Here is a 21382-nt window from a genome sequence, read left to right as displayed (position 1 = left end):
TTATTTTTCTTTCTACAACAACTGCGAAATGGAGTGGTTTGTACCATTGTGGAAATCAGTTGCTGTAGTCTTTGGCTTCCTGGTCAGTTGTTTGTTTCTTTGCTTGGATTTCTGTTCTAGTTCCAGGGATTTCTTGGCTTTTTGTGGACTCTTCGAAATGCTGTATTTTGTGAAATATGCTTTGAAATGGCTGTATTTTGCGAATTAACTGTACTGCAATACTTGCATAAACTTGTGAACACTCTATACTTTGGATATTTTGAATAGCTTTAATTAATGTGAAAAAGTAGCACATAGCAAAAAAATGTAGTCGTTTTCCTTATTTTATACATTATATGTGATTTGGACATTATTTCAAACATTTTCGTAACTACTTTGAATATTCTTTGTCAACATGTAGCAGTTTTGCACATTATGTTTTACTAGAATTTAGTTTTGAGTGTTCTGAGTGCTTCATTTTATATTCTTGGAGTAAGAAATCATTTAAGCAAGTTTTAGTAGCTGGAATTTCTTTCAACCTGTTTTGTGAGTTGTACGTGCAATATGCATGATCCATTCCTCTATATTCCTCCGCCATTAACTTAGTGTCTCTTGGTCTTGATTCTGGATCCCATTCTGACACCATGTCACTCGTCCTATGTTATGATTCAAGATGAACAGGCGGGGTGGTTCATTTATATGCTTTATTATATATAAACTTATCAGGATGGATAGCAGCAACATAAAATATAAATGAACTGATTAACTGACAGACCATTACATACATGCATGCTTGCATCTCAACAGCTCTCTACAATAGGGTTGCCACCTTCCGTTGTGGCTAAAACCAGAGTAAGGCCACACCCCTTGCAGCACCCATAACCCCACCCACCTTCACCCCCTCTCCTGCTCACATTCAGCTGATTTTGTGATTTCACTATGACATCAGCGAACATGAACACAGTCTTTTTCCATTCCTGATGACTGCTTTCAGCCAATTTACTATGTTTTTCTGTAAAAAAGCATAGTAAATCAGCCGATTTAACAAACTCCGATAGTCTGTTTCCTTTCTTGAAACATTATACCAGAGTTTGTACAGTGTTTTCCGGACTACCGGAGAATCAGTTTAATTTACGGATAGTTTGGAAAAAAAATGGAAAGGTGGCAACCTTACTCTACAAAATGGCAGTCTGGCTCACACATGTGCAGTATTTATAGACATGTGCAAGCCCATGGAAAGGTATGCATACATACGATCTACAGAACACATCTTCTGGATGTTTTTGGATAGAGGATATCCAGCACCATTAGTGTAAGAAATTACAAGGAGAGTCCTTGATGAATGGGGCAGGAGGTACAAACCCCTAATTGGTAATGAGTATTGATAGTGACAGCTCATTTGGTAGAGAAAAAGGTAACAAGAGGAATTTTGAAAAAGCTATGAGTGTAGAGCTTAATTATGCATTGCAAAGGATGAAAGAAATTATCAATAGGAATTGGAACATTCTCAAGTACACCTCCGAAATAGGAGGAGTGGTAGGCTTCAGCCCCAAATTTATCTTTAATAAAGGACAGAATTTAAAAAGCATGTATGAGACGGTACACATTCTAAAACTAAATGTGGGCAAGGAGCAAAAAAATGTGGGGCATGTAGCCAATGTTCACATATTGTTGAGTATGATAAAAAGTGTTTTTTAAAAGAGGAAACTTCTTCTTCATCTTTCAGCTGCTCCCATTAGGGGTCGCCACAGTGGCTCATAGCACCAAAGAATGATTGGCAGTGGGGATTTTATGGTGTTGAGTTTTAAGCCCAGCACCCGACCATCACAGAAGGCACACACATGCTCACACTCACTCCTAGGGCCAATTTAGTGTCCAATCCACCTGCAGCATGTCTTTTGAATGTGGGGGGAAACCACAGCACCCAGAGGAAACCCATACAACTGTAGGGAGGACAGCCAGATGCCACATACTGCTAAGTATACTATGCTTTTGCTCCCACAGTTTCCTCCTGCAGTATGTGCAAAATGTAATAATTTTTATTTCGGACAACTGAGATAACATTGAGAAAGTGAATATATGAGCATTTATTTAGCATAAAGAGTAAAAATAAAAACAATGCCTTATTCAGACCCACTCTGCTCAATGTTTCCTACAATGTATTTAAATTTGGTATATTAGAGCAAGTAGACATTGACCCTAGGGGAGGGGATTCAGAAAGCCAGCTGGAGTATAGAGAACTCCCGTGGCAATTTTGGCTAAATGCTTTCACCCCTTTGGGTAAGAATGATCATGTTACTATTAAACCTGCATTAAAATTATGCACAGCTAAGTTATAAAAGTGTACCATGGAACGCATAACTACTTTATCAATACCAATATGTTTTAAACATTGCTAACATATTTCACACATTGTTGATTTTTTTTAAAGGAAAAAGATTTATAGAATTTATTGGTCTATTTAATTATAAATCTTGCTTTACTTACTAGCATTATTTAAATATGATTGTTGTTTTAGGGACATTTTTAAGTTTTTATTATAGTGCAACTGTTTTTATGCATATAACAGTGGCTGTCTCTTTAAGAGAAGGGTCCAGTTAATTGACTAAAACTTTTATTGGCTAATTGCTTTGTTACAATACTATTTAAGTAATGGTTGAGCTTTTATCAAACTTCATTCTAATGAAGTCCTAGATGCTAGAGGACAAAAGCGCTTAACATTAAAGTATTTACCTACTTTTTTAAACTGGGTCTGTCCTTTTATACTGTTTCTTCAGTGAGCAGCTACATACAGCACAGTCGCCTTTATTTTGGTATTTTGTAGTGGTTTGGTGACTTCTGGGACATTTTCTGTTTATCTAATTCAATTTTTGATGGGATTATGCAGGAAGCTAGCAAAATAAATCCGATTTCAGTAACGTTTGTAATTCAGTTCCTTAAATGAGACCACAGTATGATGCCCGTGCACTGCCCCAGTAATCAAAGAGCCTCAATCCTCACCACTAGCACCAGTGAGGGGCGTCCACATTGGGAGGATAACAAGTACACACACAGTAAAGTACAATTTCCCTTAAGAGTACACAGAGATCACAGTCAATCTAGGACTGGGTTCTCCCTTTCTCTCCTGATCTCCAATAAGACTCCCACTGGCACAGCTATAGCATTCAGATCTCAATCGAGTGTTCAAGCTAAAACCTCTAACCTCTGTCCAACCAGTGCTTCATGTCCCTGCCCAAGTAGCTGACACACACACACTTTGAGATTTGATTTATATGCAAACACACAGACACTCCTGAGGAAGGCTGGCACAGATTCTCGAGCTATGCCCCCTTCTGCCTAGACTATACAGTAGTACCAACTGTCACCATCCACTACTTATCAGCTACTATAAAGGCCCTTACCAAAAGGGTATTAAACCACCAAGAAGGAAAAATAGTCCAGGAAACGACTCAGCCAGTATATCCAAAGAATTTATTTTATAGTACCAACAATTGATGTTCTCCAGCGCCTCGGCATAAGCCTTTTAACAGAGTATAACAAAACCCATTTCTCATTCCTTTATATAGTAAAAAACTATTCTAATAAAACAATTAAAAAAACTTAATTACAGCAGCCATTTCCAATCAAGCTCTCTATTTAACCCCTTAGGGTGTAAAGTGTCAAATTTTAAAATAAACAGTGCTTCTTTCCATTGTAGTTTATTCTTCAAGCACATACCTTTCACACAATGTACTTTTTCCAAAATTGTGCCTGTTAAATTCTTACCATCACTGTTATGATATTTTTAAAATGAAAGCCTAAAGGGCTTTCTACCTTTTCATTTTTAATATTTCTCAGATGTTCTAAGAACCTGACTCGAAAACTGCTTTTTGATTCACCTATGTAAAATAAATTGCATTCACATTTGAGTACATATACAATACCCTCTGTGTTACAACTAAAATTACCATTCACATTAAATTTCTTTCCATTTATACAGTCAAAAGAATTTACTGTTTGGTCACATATACTACAATGACCACATGCTTTAAAACCATAATCAGAAATACATTTAGTTAGACTGGCAGCAGAAAAAATAAAATAAGCATGAACTAGCATATCTTTAATACTTTTTCCATGTCTATAAGACACCATAGGTTTTTGAGGTAACAATTCACCCAAGCATGGATCTTGTAACAAATGTGTCCAATAAAACATAACAATTTCTACTAATTTCTCTGTATATGTTCCATATGTTGTAACAAAAAAACATTTTATCCACTTGTTGATTATACACATTTTTATCTGATTTAGCCCTATATTTTACTTGTTTATGAATCTGATTATTAAAATTCAAATTATTTTTAGCTTGTTCTACACTTTCTACACTATAACCTCTTTTGATAAATTTCTGACAAGTCAACTCAATTTCTAATTCTTTTTGTTGTTCATCACTAGTTAATCTTGAAATTCGCAATAATTCATTATAGGAAGTGCTGATATTAAGTGTGGAGGATGGCAACTAATCCCATTAATGAAATTATTCACACCTTCAAATTTATGATGTACTGATGTTACTACCTTATTACCTCTAACATGCAAATTTACATCCAAAATGTAACTTTATCTCCCCACTGAGCTCCCTCAAACTTTATACCAAAATTATTACAGTCTAGGTCATGAATAAAATTATGTACATCTAAACTACCCCTTCACATAGAAAGATTAAATCATCTATGTAACGATAATATTCTATTACATGACTTCTGAAAAAGCACATTCTATACAGAAATTTGGTTTCAAAATAACCCATAAATAGATTTGCATATACTGGAGCGAAAACTGCTCCCATCGCTGTGCCTTTAATTTGTTGATAAAGAATTTCATTAAATTCAAAAAAATTATTTTTAAGACAAAACAGTATTAAATCAACTGTATAATAAGTAAGTGGAGTTTCACCCAAATGAAATTTAAGAGCTTCCACCCCTAATTCATGTGTAATATTAGTATACAAATTTTTAACATCTACTACGATCCAGAAAGAAGCACTGTTTATTTTAAAATTTGACACTTTACACCCTAAGGGGTTAAATAGACAGCTTGATTGGAAATGGCTGCTGTAATTAAGTGTTTTTTTAATTGTTTTATTAGAATAGTTTTTTACTATATAAAGGAATGAGAAATGGGTTTTGTTATACTCTGTTAAAAGGCTTATGCCGAGGCGCTGGAGAACATCAATTGTTGGTACTATAAAATAAATTCTTTGGATATACTGGCTGAGCCCTTACCAAAAGGGTGTCCAATTCTACTGTGCAATATTATTATTATCCAACTGATAAGTGTGACTGAGACTTGAAGGCTATTTAGGAGAGGCTTATATAGTATCACCAAATACATACAAGTACTCTAACAGCTTAAATATCTCTACACAAAACAGCCACAGTTAAAAGGTTTAAAATATTAATAATAAATAATAAAAAAACACAAAACAATGCTCATTGATTCAACACAATGACATTAGAGAGTTCAGAATTCACAGAAAATACTTTAAAACAACATTGCAGGATAGTCTGACTTAAATATATAAAACAGCTAGACTAATCTTGCTGTTTCTATCTCAAAGAGAAATACTAAAATCTAGACATCTTACTTAACAGAGCAAAGTGCTGGTGAGTTGTCAGCTTCAGAACAAAATACAAAATGCAAAATCATTCTCTCTGAGAAAGTCTTAAATTGATAATACACATTACTGCTGAGTCACTTCAGATTACATCATTTTTGACACTTCTGCTTAAGTTTCCCAGGCTCACAGAACTTAAAATTTAACATTTCTTTGTAATCTGCACCTACTAGGAAGCCACAGCAATAAAAGACATTTTACATGTGAAACCTAGTAATTATCTATATCTTAGGACAATAGAATGAATTTCCTGGTCCAGACATCCTGTCTCCGAGCTTGAGATCACACACTGTTGTAAAATTCTTTACTTATCAGCTTTCTTCCAGCAGGATGCACCATGGTTACATTTTTGAAGCTTAGCACATAACACAGTTTTCTTAGATTTTGTGAAACTAGCCTATGGATCATATTAATATTTACAATGACATAGAATTATTTACAAAATTCTATCTGGCTGGGCTGGCATCCCCCACAGAAACAGGAAATGATTCAGATAGGACAGTAGTTATCTAAGTTAGTATTAGGGTGGCTGTCCACAAAGTAGCATGAAGCAGATAACTCCAAAACAAAGCGAAAAATAAAAAGCTGTGTCAGAATGAAGAAAACAAACAAGTTTATTATTCCAAAGCCAATAGTAAGCGCTTTTGTCTCTTCAACCAGAGACTTCTTCAGACTAAGGCTTTGCATTAAAAACCAACAATTTATATGTTTAATAGCTAATTACCTACTTAACATTTTAAAAACACAGTGTTCCTAAAAATACTTTAAATATATACGAAAACAGAACTATGTTCACCACCTCTGAGACCAATAGTAATAAGTAGGAACAGCAAAACTGAAGGAATGTCAGTGTTTGTGGACAAACATCTACAGAAGATAGTACCGAAATGTATAACTTATATAAAAGACAGTTATGACTATATGAAGAAAATAGAAGGAATTCAGGTATCTGACTCACATATATTAGTAACTTTAGATATCAATTCTTTATATACTATGATTCCAAACAAAGAAGGGATGGAAACAGTTAGAATAGAATTATTAAAATCAAAAGAGTTCCCCCTGAATACTGTTGGACTGCTAATGGAGATGATTAATATAGTCTTGAGCTATAACTATTTAGATTTTTATGAGCAGAATTTTTTTCAAATGAATGGAGTTGCAATGGGTGCAGCTCTAGCCCCAAGTTCTGTGAATGTTTTCATGCAAGGCTGGGAAACTGCTAATATATTAGAAAGTGAGTTTAATAACTATATAGTAAATATGTTAAGTTTTATTGACAATGTTCTTTTAATATGGGATGGTTCTAGTAATAAGTTAGAAAAAATTCTAAATTATATTAATGTTTGTTCTTATATAAAATTTTGTCACAGTTATAGTGTAGATAAAATCAATTGTTTTAGATCTTACAATATATAAAGAAGAGAACAAACTTATTTCTAAAATATACAAAAAAGATTTTCAAAATAATATGTATTTGCATTACTCCAGCCTACATTCAAAGAAAACTAAAATAAATATAGTTAAGGAACAACTTAAAAGGATAAGTAATTTGACTAAAGAAGACAAGTTGTTTGAACAAGAAGCTACAAATTTCTGAAAAGGATGGAAATAAGACGATATCCACAAGGAGAAGTAAAACGTTTGTTTACAGAAGAAGTAGAAAAAAGAAAAAACAATGCAGTTTATACTAATAGCAGTGAAGACGGGACTATAGCAATGAGTTTTGGGACAGCATTAGCAGTGCAAAATAATACTGATTCAAACACAATAAAAAACATAGTGAGGAGATATTGGGGGATTTTGAAAGGAAACAGAGAAATAGTTGAAAAGTTAGGAAATGAACCCAGGTTTGTGCAAAAAAGGGCTAAAAATTATAAAGACTACTCCCAGAGTAAATTAAATAAGGTGAAGGAAGTTGAGCCTAAGAAGGGGATGGTTAAATATTACAACTGTAACTACTGCCAATATTTATTTACTGACAGTAGTGAATTGTTAGTGGGAAAAACAGTAGTACAAGTCCCGGGTAGGTTTACATGTAAAGCCAAAAAGGTAGTATATTTACTAATGTGTTTTGAATGTAGATCATATTATGTTGGAAAGAACCAAGAGAGAATTATGTAGAAGAATCTATGAACACAATTATGCAATCATACATGCAGATATGAAAAATGGGGTCTACTTGAAATAACTGAAAGACCACAACACTGAAACTCAAATAACCGAGACCAGAATCACGAAACCCCAAAACACCGAAAATTGCGAAACTATAAACCACACACATAACACACACAGACACACAACTGCCCCAAACTAGCAAACACACCAACCTACACTAGTGATAGGCAATGGGGGCAAGCCCCCCTGCACCCCTCACACCCCCCTACTTTAATATTCTAACTCCAAGATCGCACAGACACACAAGGCAAACTCACACCCACACATTACAGTCCGTCACACACACAAACCAAAGTCACAACACACACTTACACACAGCAATATCCCTCACAACTACACTTACACATACATACTTATCTACTTTAGAACACCAAAAACACTAAATCAGGTTTCGTGATTCTGGTCTTGATCTTTTAGGTTTTGGTGTTGTGGTCTTTCGGTTATTTCAAGTAGACCCGAAAAATGCTATGAGTAAACATTATGCTGAGAAAAAAAATGCAAAATAAATTTCAAATGCATAGTTTTGGATTTTCTAAATTTTGATGCCGATACTGTTAATGTTGAAGAAGAGTTAGGCTGGTTGGAATATTGTTGGCAAGTGAGGCTAAATACTTGTTTCCCTCCAGGACTAAATAATAGGGAAGAGTTCATGATGTACTTAAAAAGGAAGGGGCTGAAACATTGATTTTATATGTTTTATTTACAGATGTATATGTTTTATTTATATATTTCTGATGTTTTATATTTATATATGTTTTATATAATTCTATTTTCATATATATTTAAAAAAAAAATAGGAACACTGTGCTTTTAAATGATAAGTAGGTAATTAGCTATTAAGCATATAAATTGTTGGTTTTTAATGCAAAGCCTTAGTCTGAAGAAGTCTCTGGTTGAAGAGACGAAAGCGCTTACTATTGGCTTTGGAATAATAAACTTGTCTATATTCTTCATTCTAACACAGCTTTTTATTTTTCATAAGGGTGGCTGTGTGACAGGAAGCAAAAGTAATAGGTTGGGAGACTTTTTGAAAGGAAAGAGAAGTGGCTTTTGATGTTCTACAGTGTTAAATCCTGGGATAAATGCTGTTTGGTATTTTTGAATCAGACATCATAAATATCAATGAAAATAAAACCAATCTATTTGCAGATGACACTAATATGGAAACAAGAATGAGAGTGGGTGGGAGGAAGAAAACTTCATAGGGGCCTGAACTTCTGAAGACATAGGCAGAGTGACTGAGAAGTAACATCTATGGTTTAATACAGAGAAATATAAAGTACTTAATCTAGGCTACAATAATACAAGCTTTACAAGCTTGGTGGAATGAAACAGGTCAGAAAAAATATTAGTGCAGCAGCAATAGAAGAAATGACCCAGTAGGTAACTTGAGAAACCATAGACAAGGCCATTAAGATGTTAACCTGCATCATTATGGGAAGCACAGTCCAAGTAGAGGAAGGCAGAGGTCATATCACTCTTCCATAGTCTCCTAATCTGGCCCTAGCTGGTGCTGCACAAACAGAGCTAGGGACATTAAGCTCATTAGGAAGGCCTAAAAACTGATCCCATCATAATAAAATGCATTGATGACGAGATATAAAAAGAAAGGTTACAGGAGCTAAATTATTTCTCACTTGAGAGTAAGTGAGAAAGACAAGACATGATATGGGTGAAGAAGACACTTCAGAACAGTGTAATGGCACATAGTCTAAGATAAAAGAAAGAGGAGACAGGAAGGCATGCCTACCACATTAGGGATAGAAAGTTGCACTTTGGCATTAAGAAGTATTTTTTCAAGGAAAAAGTACCACATAAATGGAACAGGTTACCCGTGTGAGTGGTGGACTGCAAGATATCAGATATTCTTCAAAAAGGTCTGGAATGTGTGTGGACTAAGAGAATATTGGAGACCCAATAGAAAGATACTAGCTACATAAAGTGGACAGGAAGAAGAGTATAGTTATCTTATAAAATGGAGACTTACCAGTGGATTGGGACAGTGGCTGCAGTCCTGCAAGCATTGTAAGGGTCTGTGGTGGTAGAGCAAGAACTGAGTCACAAGATGAAGCTCTCAATTTCCAGGTTAGTCTAGGTCCTGTTCTAATCTATGGTCATGAGTTTGGGTTGTGATGAAAGGATCAGATTTTGGATATATGCATCACAAGTGAGGTTGTCTTACATGGTTAATGGTCTCAGGCTGCATGATGGAGTCAAGGGAGCTTGATGATCTGTGATGATCTTGGAGTTCAACCACTGCTCATCTATGCTGAGAAAAGTTAGAAGATGTCATTTGTGAGGAGAATGCCCTCTATGTTCCAGAAATTGGAGGTGCACCAGGAACTGTCCACAGGGAGATGACATTGAAGTATTCCTGAAACACATTGGAAAGATTACCTCTCTTGCCTAGGACTTCTGTGGATGAGACTATGAGCACTTACTCTGTGTGACCTGTCATATGTTCCAAATCTGCATGCTCTGTGTCTGTGCTTATTGTGGAATTCCTCATTCAGTACAGTAGCAACACAAACTGTGGTTCATAGTCACTGTCTGTTCACTTAATTATGAGATGGCTTGGTGTTAGAAAAATATGTATTTAAACATGTATAAAGTGCTAGTTTAAAAGCAAGTAGTATATAATGCATTTTATTCTATTTACAATATGGCAATAAGAATGATTTTACATGTAGTTGCTTGAAGCTTTGGAGCTGCAGTGTATTTGAACTCTGACCCTGGCAGTAGCTAGCCCAGCAAGCTTATGTTTCTCACTAATGATTATCTGCTGGGTCAGGAAAATTGAATGTATAAAGCATTGAATATTCTTATTCCTTCCTCTGAGATAATTGACCTTGTGAATGTATCAGAGATAAGACACATCTGCTAAAAGTAAAGTTGCGAGAAGAACAAAGAAGTGTATTGCCAGAGTGAACCGACCATTGTATTCGAGCTAGCCTGAGACCTTGGAAGAGTAACATTTACAGAAAGACATTAAAATGAACCAGGTGCTTTGCAAGGCTGTATTATTCCCATGGGAAAACTTTTAAAATGTATAACATCAGCTTTTTCTTATGAATAGAATATTGTAGACCATAGTGATGTAGGTGCCCTGTGACTAACCACGTCAGTAAGGTGGGCACAGCCTAAATGTAAGACTATATAAAATTGTGCATTTCCTGCATCATGTCAGACAAAACTCTGCACTTGTATGGTTTTATGCCTCCTGGTGTACACTAGTAAACTTTTGCATCTGAGCCTCCTGTGTTGTTATCATTTGTTTTTATTTAACAGTTTGGTCCTCCTTGAACCGGAATTCCCTTGGTAAGCTGCAGATCAGAGTGTATCGGTGGTTGAATACTGCGCAGGAGAAGTTACCAAAAGGGTTCTTCTTGAAACACAAAGACCTCCGACTGAATTGTTGTCTTGAGAGGCTGGCCACTTTCTGATCTGCGGCCGAAGAACGGTCTCGAACTGGTCGACCCAGGAGGCTCAGGTAGGAAAATATTTGCCTTTTTTCTGTTTTAGATCAGGGACTAGGTTACAGTAAATGTCATTGTCAGAGATTTGTTATACAGATCAGGGACAAAAGGAAATTACTGTATATTTTGTCAGAGATCAGGGAAACAGAATAAGGTAGACAGTTATTCTAGATAAACTGTGTAAGGAACTGAAATACCACGTGGTGAAAAGGGTTACGTAACATTTTTTTAGAATGGGAAATCAGTGCACTAACAGCTTAAATCTGACGCAGAAGGTCAGGCAAAAACAACAGCAATTAGGCATTCCTCAAGCACACAGGTGGATTGAGGAAGTAAACCGAAGGAACAGAAAACTAAAAATGCAAAAACATTATTTTTAGACAAAGAGGATAATAATACAGTAATAGCGATGGCCCTCCCTCCGCCCCTCAATGCCTTTTCAGGATATGAAGCAGGAGGACAAGCTGGTCCACCTCCATGTTATCCTGAAGTTACAAGAGTACTAAAACCATTTGTTAGAGATCCTATTGAAACTAGGTCCCGGACACGTAAAACACTAGGGGACACAGACTTATATCAAATAGGGAAAAATACACTAGCAGAGAGTGAGGAAGAAATCTGTCCACTGATCGAGGTACCAAATCCTCAGGCAGGACAGGAAGGGCAGGACCCAACTCTTCTAGTATATAGACCATGGACACCGGAAGATATTCGGAAAGCTACAGAGGGAATCCCTCATCCAAAAGTTAATTACACAAAGTTTTTACAAGATTTACAAGGTATGAGACTAAGTTACCACTTAAATGGGGAAGAAGTAGAAAAGGTAGTTAGACAGATTGTGGGTCCAGACTGGCACATGATTTGTGGCACCTGGAATCCTCGTAATGCAGAGCTTAAACCACTCCCACATAGTGACGCAGAATTAGACAACAGAGTCAAAGGTCTAACAGACCGAATTTCTGAAAAATGGAAACCTAGAGCAGATTGGACTTGCATTAATCAATGCATACAGCAAGAGAATGAAACTGTAGATGGGTACTATGGTAGATTATTGGAATGTTTCAATAACCATAGTGGTATGGCTATTCCTGAAAAATCAGACACATGATACCTCATATGAACAGCAACTGAAAAATGCGTTTTTGAAAGGTTGCATTGCACCTATCAGTAGCTTTATTACAAAGCATATGATAGATCATCGAACAAGTAGGCTACAAGCCTTACTTGAATATGCCAGACATGCTGAAAGACACTTTAATAGTAAAAAGAAAAAGAAGACACAGGTCTTCACAGCTGAAGACAGACAGAGGTCTTTGTAGTACAGTCAGGTAAAAGGGTAAGAAAAATACCCAGGGAAATAGACAATCTGACAAAAGGTCAGAAGATTTTGAAGAGAGAAAAAAAAAGGTGAGTGCTTTAAGTGCAGCAAGAAAGGACATTTAGCAAGGGATTGCAGGCTAAATAAAAAGGTGACTACAGAAAATAAAGGTGATGAGGACTGACTATATGATAGTGATAAAAATCAGAAATCATTAGGGAAGGAAAACAAACAAAGGGCAAACGTAAATGTAGTGGAAGGAACAGAGGAAGTGCAAGCAGATGTAGAGGATGAAGAAAGTGAAATTTTAGATTTGGCATTACTGAGCTTGGAGCTCTATTTGGCAGACACAAAACCGGAAGTTACACTTCTGGTGGAAGGAAGGAAGTGAAATTCTTGTGTGACTCAGGAGCATCACGAACTTTGATACACCCTTCAAAGTTACCAGAATATTCTGAATCACCTGATTATATATTAGTGAAAGCAGCAAATGGACAGCTATATAGGGAGCCACTCTCCCATGATATAGCAATAACTGACCCTGTCTCAGGCATGACTCAGAAAAGTAAAATTGTAGTTTCTGCAAAATGTCCAGTAAACCTACTGGGAAGAGATCTTATGCAGGTATTTGGCATAGCGGTAGTTCCCACTATGCAGGGTATGGAAGCACAAAGACAAATGGATACTTTTGTGGTGCGACCGGAGGGTGAAACCTTTTACTGGTACAGCCAGGACCTAGTTACTACTGGTCCAGGGGCAGTAACCGGAGAACTGATGAATGTAGCCATCAGTAAGGTCCCCTCCCTTGACACTGACCAACAGCATTTGTTACATTGTACTCTATACTACTGTAGCATGCCAGGACCTGATAAAGAATATGAGCAAGAATTGTTCAAAAATCCTACTAACAGATTAGTATTACGAACCTTGTATTGGGATACTGAGGGAAACAGTGTGGTAAGCTGTTCACTACCTCAGGAATTCATGACACTGTACAAATCTAATAGACTACCACATGTCAGCTTGACAAAAAATAAGGATGTGAAATGGGCAGACTTAGGAGAAAAAGTAACAAGATGGGAAAAACAAACTGATTTAGAATTATCAGAACAGGGAATACAAAAACAGAAATTGAATTGGCTAACACAGACACATCCAGCTGTACACTTACAAACTAGTGAAGACAGCTGATTAGCATTCTTATTAGAAGAAGAAGAAAAAGCCTTGTGTGATATACCAAACATTCTTTGGTCAACAGGTAAATCAGATGTAGGACTTATTCAAACAGCAGGACCAGTAACTATTACACCAAAATCAGCATTTAGACCACAAAAAAGACAATACCCCTTGAGGAAAGATGCAGAGCAAGGAATCAAGCCTATAATAGCAGCATTACTCAAGGAAGGAGTACTGGTAGAATCTCTTGATTCACCATGTAACACCCCTCTATTTCCTGTTAAAAAAGCAAACGGGGAATGGCGGATGGTACAAGATTTACAAGCTGTAAATAATGCAATAATACTCAGAGCACCTGCGGTGCCAGACCCACACACCTTGTTGAATGATTTAAAACCACAACAGAAATATTTTACTGTGGTAGATATAAGCAATGCTTTCTTTTCAATACCTATACATCCTGATAGCCAGTATTGGTTTGCATTTACATTTCAGGGTAAAAGATATACCTATACTCGGCTACCGCAGGGATATTGTGAAAGTCCAACGATATTTGCACAAGAAATGGCAAGCAACCTGGCAGGGTTTACTCCACCAGGAGGTAGTCAGATTCTACTTTATGTAGATGACATCTTGCTAGCAGCCCCTACCCAGCATCAATGCAGGGAAGATACGATAGCATTATTGAAATTTTTAGCAGCACAAGGACACAAAGTAAACAAAAGTAAGTTACAACTTTGGAAAAAACAGGTTAGATACCTAGGATATGTAATATCCAATGAAGGTAGAATATTAGATGAAGACAGAAAAACAGCGATTTTACAGGCACCCAAACCAGCAACCAAGAAGGAAATGATGTCCTTCTTGGGAACGACTAATTTTTGTCGAAGCTGGATATCAAACTATGCTTTAGAATCTGCTCCACTGGCTGATTTAATATATAAAACACCAATGGCAGCACAAGATGTATTACAATGGACACCTTAAGCAGAAGCAGCTTTCTGCAGACTAAAACAATTGATAGCTTCATCACAAGTTTTAGTACCTCCAAATTACCACAAAAAATTTTTTCAGACCGTAGATTGTAAGCAGGGATACATGACGTCAGTTTTGACGCAACAGCATGGGGATAAGCAACGCCCCATAGCTTACTATTCATCACAGTTAGATCCAGTGGCACGATCATTGCCTCACTGTGTGCAAGCAGTAGTCGCAGCTGCAATGGCAGTACAGGCTTCGGCCTCAGTGGTGTTGTTCCACCCTCTCACATTGAGAGTGCCTCATGCAGTTGCGATAATTTTACTGCAAGAGAAAATAGCATATCTATCTCCTGCTAGACATCTTTCATGTATGACCATACTGCTGAGCCAACCTCATATGGTAATTGAACGTTGTACAACATTAAATCCATCAACGTTACTTCCAACTCCTGTGGATGGCACACCACACAGTTGCCTGCAGGAAATTGAGCAAATAACTTTGCCCAGACAAGACCTTACTGATATGCCCTTGGATGATGCCGAGGTGACATTTTATGTGGACGGTTCATGCAGAAAGGGTCCTACAGGGAAAAATCTAGTAGGGTATGCAGTAGTCACAGATACAGAGATTTTAGAAGCCCACCCCTTACAGCATAACCTGTCTGCACAAGCAGCAGAACTGATAGCCTTAACACGGGCTTGTACTCTAGCGAAAGATAAATGTGTGAACATATATACTGACAGTCAGTATGCTTTCTCTACAGTGCATGTTTTTGCACAACAATGGAAAAATAGGGGAATGATAACATCTACTGGCAAACCGATTAATCATGCGCAACTTATTTTGAACTTGTTAGATTCCATTCAGTTACCTACTAAGGTAGCTATTTGTAAATGTTTAGCTCATACAAAACAACAGGATGCAATTTCAAAAGGAAATGCAAAAGCTGATGCAGCTGCAAAGCAAGCAGCCTCAGACTCAGAAATTTTACTTTTAACCGAGGAATTACAACCCTCTGAGATTTTAGATTTAGAAATGTTAAAAACAATGCAGACATTAACTACAAAAGCTGAGAAACAAAAATGGGAGAAACGAGGTGCAATCCTCGAAAATGGACTATATATCTCCAAAGAGAAAAAAACAATATTGCCGTCTAATTTATTTAGATATGCAGCTTTGTTGAGCCATGGGCAGTGCCATGTCTCAACAGGGGGGATGGTACAGTTAGTAAATCGAATATTCCAAACATATAGATTCACAAACTTCACACAAAAATTTTGTGCAGCATGCCATGTCTGTAATAAACATCATGCACAAGGAGCATTCAAACCCAAGCAAGGGAGTTTTCCTATACCACCATATCTGTTCCATACTATCTGTATGGATTTCATAGAACTAAACAAATGTGAAGGAAAAAAATAACAAATAAAACTGTTTTGCAGTTGAACTCTATTTCAGATAAAAGACAGACCAGACCATTGGAAGCAGTGCTGACCCCAGGGTCCTGGGTTTGGTTGAAGGTCACGAAGAGGAAGAATTGGGCGAGTCCAAAGTGGGAAGGACCGTACCAGGTACTGTTGGCGACGCCTACTGCAGTCAAAGTTGCTGAGAGGTCGTCCTGGGTCCACCTGACGCACTGTAAACCGGTAAAGAATTTTCAGCTTGATAAACATTTTGTGACTGACACACAACAAAGGCAGGATGACCAAGAGCAAAATGAGTAAAAACACAGATCAACCCCGAAGATATTGTTTAATCATCTTGCTAAACATGCATTTATTGACTATGATTGTGTTGACTTTCCTTTTGTTGTGGTTCTTCCTACATATAACCACACAAGTGAAAGTAGAGAAACGTGATGAACTATCTATAGACTAGCATCCAAACTTTAACACATACCTAGCTATGAAGCGTGTATATGTAGAGACTATGAACATTTCAAATTGCTGGGTTTGTACTGCCATACCAACAGCATATGGAGGATTGTTGATGTCCGCTGTCCCCTTGGGGATAAATGAGACTTGGGAAAATTTACTTTTTGATACAGGTTCTGTAAAATCACAGGACAAAATTGCATTGTATTTGCCTATTACACAGAGGGGAATTGTATGTTTTTTCAAAAATGACACACTCCAAGTGGGTTGGAGTAACTGTAACATAACTGTATCTTATAAATGCTATATTAAAACTAAAGATAAAAGCACTATTTGTAGTACAAATTATGATTCATATTTGAGCTTAATGAAAACAACATTAAGTGAAGTGCAGAGAAATCCTGTCTTGCATAAACAATTGTCTGTTATAGACAAGAAAATGTTTCATTCAGAGCTAACCCGCATCAGTACCAAAGTAGAAAACTGTTATTTTATTTGTGGGAAAAAAGCATACAAATGGCTACCTGAGAATTGGTCCGGCAGTTGTTTTTTGGGTTATCTGGTTCCAGCTATAAGGCATACTGCAGAATTACCTCTAGGTAAGATACGAAATGTAAGAGATGTAGCCCGAAAACCTGAAGATCCTATCGGAAAACCTGTAAATCCAATGGGAAAAATCGAAGCTGGTTGGAAGAACCATCATTCCGTGAAAGATAAAGAAAAATTGACTCATATGGACTTGAGTGACAGTGTTATATCCTGAGCTGGGATATTTCCAGCATATGGAGCAGTCAAATCGATCTGGGAGTTGAGAAAACTGTCGAAGCTTCTCGAAGTAATGAGTAACGCAACTTTTTCTGCTCTCGAACTAGTGACTGACGAACTGAATGCAATGAGAACTGTTGTGCTACAAAATCGAATGGCTCTTGATTAATGATCACCTAGAGGTAATACAGCAGGTATCGGCCATGACTGAACCAGGCCCAAACCCACTGACGAACTTTTTCCAGAGTCTGTTTGGTGGGTGGGGTTCTATCCTAATGAATGTTTTGATTGCTATTTGTGTTGGTCTGCTCCTATTAGGAGCATGTGTCTGTTGCGGGATTCCCTGTATGAAAAGATTAGTTAAAGATTTGTTGATATATCTGTAACTGAAACTTTGTACCAAGACATTGAATTGAAACTATTGATTCCAGATGAAACTTGTTCCGAAATATAAATTAAATGACTTGCCTAGTTAAAAGTCCTTAAAGGAAAAGGCTAGGAGACGATATAACATTGTTTATGTTTCTGAATAGAATAAAAAGTATTAAAAGGAGGGAAATGTTAGAAAAATATGTATTTAAACATGTATAAAGTGCTAGTTTAAAAGCAAGTAGTATATAATGCATTTTATTCTATTTACAGTATGGCAATAAGAATGATTTTACATGTAGTTGCTTGAAGCTTTGGAGCTGCAGTGTATTTGAACTCTGACCCTGGCAGTAGCTATCCCAGCAAGCTTATGTTTCTCACTAATGATTATCTGCTGGGTCAGGAAAATTGAATGTATAAAGCATTGAATATTCTTATTCCTTCCTCTGAGATAATTGACCTTGTGAATGTATCAGAGATAAGACACATCTGCTAAAAGTAAAGTTGCGAGAAGAACAAAGAAGTGTATTGCCAGAGTGAACCGACCATTGTATTCGAGCTAGCCTGAGACCTTGGAAGAGTAACATTTACAGAAAGACATTATAATGAACCAGGTGCTTTGCAAGGCTGTATTATTCCCATGGGAAAACTTTTAAAATGTATAACATCAGCTTTTTCTTATGAATAGAATATTGTAGACCATAGTGATGTAGGTGCCCTGTGACTAACCACGTCAGTAAGGTGGGCACAGCCTAAATGTAAGACTATATAAAATTGTGCATTTCCTGCATCATGTCAGACAAAACTCTGTACTTGTATGGTTTTTTGCCTCCTGGTGTACACTAGTAAACTTTTGCATCTGAGCCTCCTGTGTTGTTATCATTTGTTTTTATTTAACACTTGGAGATTTATTTATTGCTTTGATTACCTTGACTACTGCTTACAGTCTATTTTATAAAATATTGTGTTTTCCATTTAGCCAATACTATCTTATGAAGATTCTTATCATGCATACATTAAGTATATTTTTACTTATATTATGGAATATATGTTCTTTCTGTCTGTATACAAACAGGATCAATTATAGTCAACATATTGAAATGCCTAAAACCTAATTGAATAAATGGATACAAAAATAAATTCTGTGTATGACTTCATGGTCTGTCATATTATGTTGGTGACAACATTCTTGTTCACCATACCATGTGTGAGCTACAACTCATTAGAATGGTTAAGAATTGCTTGCTGGTTTTTCTTTTTTTACACCATTGTTGGTACAGAGTTTGTAAAATGTTATGCCTATAGCCAAATCAATGCCTGAAATACATTACTATTTTTCTCAGTTGTTGAACTAATACACATTTATAATAATATTTGAAAACATTTATTGCACCTTACCTCTTTGTCCAAAGATGCCTCCAGATGTAGAGGCTTGTCAGACATGAGGAACTGACGAGTTGTCTCTGCCATGGGTTGTGGTCCAGGTTTCTCCGGAGCATACTGTACTTTTCGAATGACAAGTCGGACTGAATTTCTTGATTAACATAAATAAAAAAAAAAAAAAAAAAGAATTAAAAAGCTAATTAAATTAGCAGTTAACATCATTCATGCAGTGTATTGCACTGATTCTTATTCATATATTGGCCATATAGACATCTAAATGATCATTCTATTTCTGCCTTTCCTTCTTAGCATCCATATAAGGCATTGCCCGTGAAACTTTGAAAAGCAGTTAGATTTACTTTTGAATCTATGCCATTCAGTAAAGCTTTACTGTTCTTCAACAGGGAAGGAGCTAAGGACCTTCTTCCCACAAGCAAGTGCCCTCCTCTCCTTAAACAAGATGGAAAGAAGTTCAACATGTGCTTCCATAGGAAAATCTAGAAGCAAACTTGCAATAAGTGCCTTGTGGATTGTTAACCAGTCTTGAAATCTGCTATTGTTCATGTTAAAATGCTCTCAGATGGTCATAAACATTTAATAGCTATTAAGAAGCATTGAAAATAAATCAGAACTTCAGAAGGAAAACGTAAAAGCAAAAATTAAGAATGCAGATTTATGAATGGAACTTCCAAGAATACAAATAAATGCAACATACGGACTCTGCATTGTATGACTGGTTGATAATTGCTGAAGAGCATGAAGTAGCACATTTTTTATATAAATAGTACTTTGCTACTGCAGTTCAGAAGGAGCCTGCTTTTGCTAAAGATTACCCTGAAGAAGTTACATTTTTTTAATTCTACAACACGTGGTAGCAGACTGCTGAGCAAGATGGTAAACTGATTCCACATATACAGACTGTTCACCTCTGGACACAGGACAGTATAAGAGCTCACCTTCTCCAGTCTGATTAATAGGGCAGTTGGAACAGCTGCCATATTATTTCAGAAATATATTACTCATTTGTCAGCAGTGAACATTATTTAAGAAGTGCAAACAGACTGCACTGCTCAAGGAGAAACTCAGCATATCCTGATAGCAGTAAGCAACTACTTACTCCACAAACTTACACAAAGGGTTGTTAAAAGACTCCTACCAGGCCACAGCAAGTTGCTGTTGTAATAATACAGACTGTCTAACACAATCTTACCAAGGCATCACTCAGGCAGCTTTCTCAGACACCATATATGCAAATAACAGTTAATAAAACTTCTGGAGAAGTCTGCAAAACCCTATGGTTAACAGCATAGACTGCTCCTACTGGCAAAGCTAACATTGTAAGTAACTCAAAGATTATGTACAAAGGCAATGTATGCACCAAACTCATGGAAGAACAAATGTAACCTGTTGTCCTGTGGTAAGACATGTCAAAGATATGGAAAGGGTAAAGGGCAGAGGTGATTTCCAACCATACCAGAAGTCACATAGGAGCAAATAATTTACTTATTTATTTTACATTTGTTGACCGGGATAGTCCGACTGCATACATGTCCATTTTTAGCAGAGGCCCGGGGAGAAAAGCTCAACTTATGACTTTAAGAACAGTTGCATACATATTATGACAATAAACTTTTTGAACATATATACACAGTGAAAATCATTTTTACAGATAAACATATTGTTTTCTTCAGTATTATACAAAAATAGAGTGTTACTTTCTTCAAACTGGAAAAACATAGAGTTGAATAAAAGACCTACTTATAACATGATTATATTATGTGTTAGTCAGGATTAACACAATGGCAAAGCCATCTAATTTTTAGATACTGTTTTAGTTTTGGCTTTTCTTGAATTGGGGTAGAATAGGCATCGAAGTAAGTTCAGCAGGAAGTGAGTTCCAGGCTTTGCCAACAGAGTTAGCACAGATGGCATCACCAGCTGAGTTGTTGGTACTGATTGTTTGAACTAGAATTTTGCTGGATGAGCACAGCACTTTAAGGTTACTGTAAGGGGTGATAATGTTTGTCAGTACATGAGTGTTTTCTGGGTGATATAAAAATTTATGGGTTACTATGAACTGATTGAACTGAATTTGGTTAGGCAGTTCAAGCCAATCTAGAGTCTGTAGATTCAGACAGTGGTGTGTTCGATATGTGGATCCAGTGGCAAATCTAGCAATATGATTAAAGCAAGTTGAGAGTTTATTTAGTTCGGACTGTCTTAG

General features: G+C 36.6%; 1 protein-coding gene across 1 annotated transcript in view; it reads right to left on the bottom strand.

Moving 5' to 3' along the window:
• The window catches only part of LOC122802299 (beta-arrestin-1), a 915058-nt gene that overhangs the window by 222272 nt on the left and 671404 nt on the right, over positions 1-21382 (bottom strand). Inside the window, exon 9 of the mRNA XM_044071946.1 lies at positions 19174-19309. Within this exon, the coding sequence (XP_043927881.1) occupies positions 19174-19309 (136 nt within the window). The remainder of the gene's footprint in view (positions 1-19173; positions 19310-21382) is intronic.

The sequence above is a fragment of the Protopterus annectens genome, chromosome 5.part0 (genome assembly GCF_019279795.1).
Source record: "Protopterus annectens isolate FY-2018-M chromosome 5.part0, PAN1.0, whole genome shotgun sequence".
In the NCBI taxonomy this organism is placed as follows: Eukaryota; Metazoa; Chordata; order Ceratodontiformes; family Protopteridae; genus Protopterus; species Protopterus annectens.
Note: the sequence above shows the minus strand (reverse complement) of the source record. Positions and strands in the feature narration are given on the sequence as shown.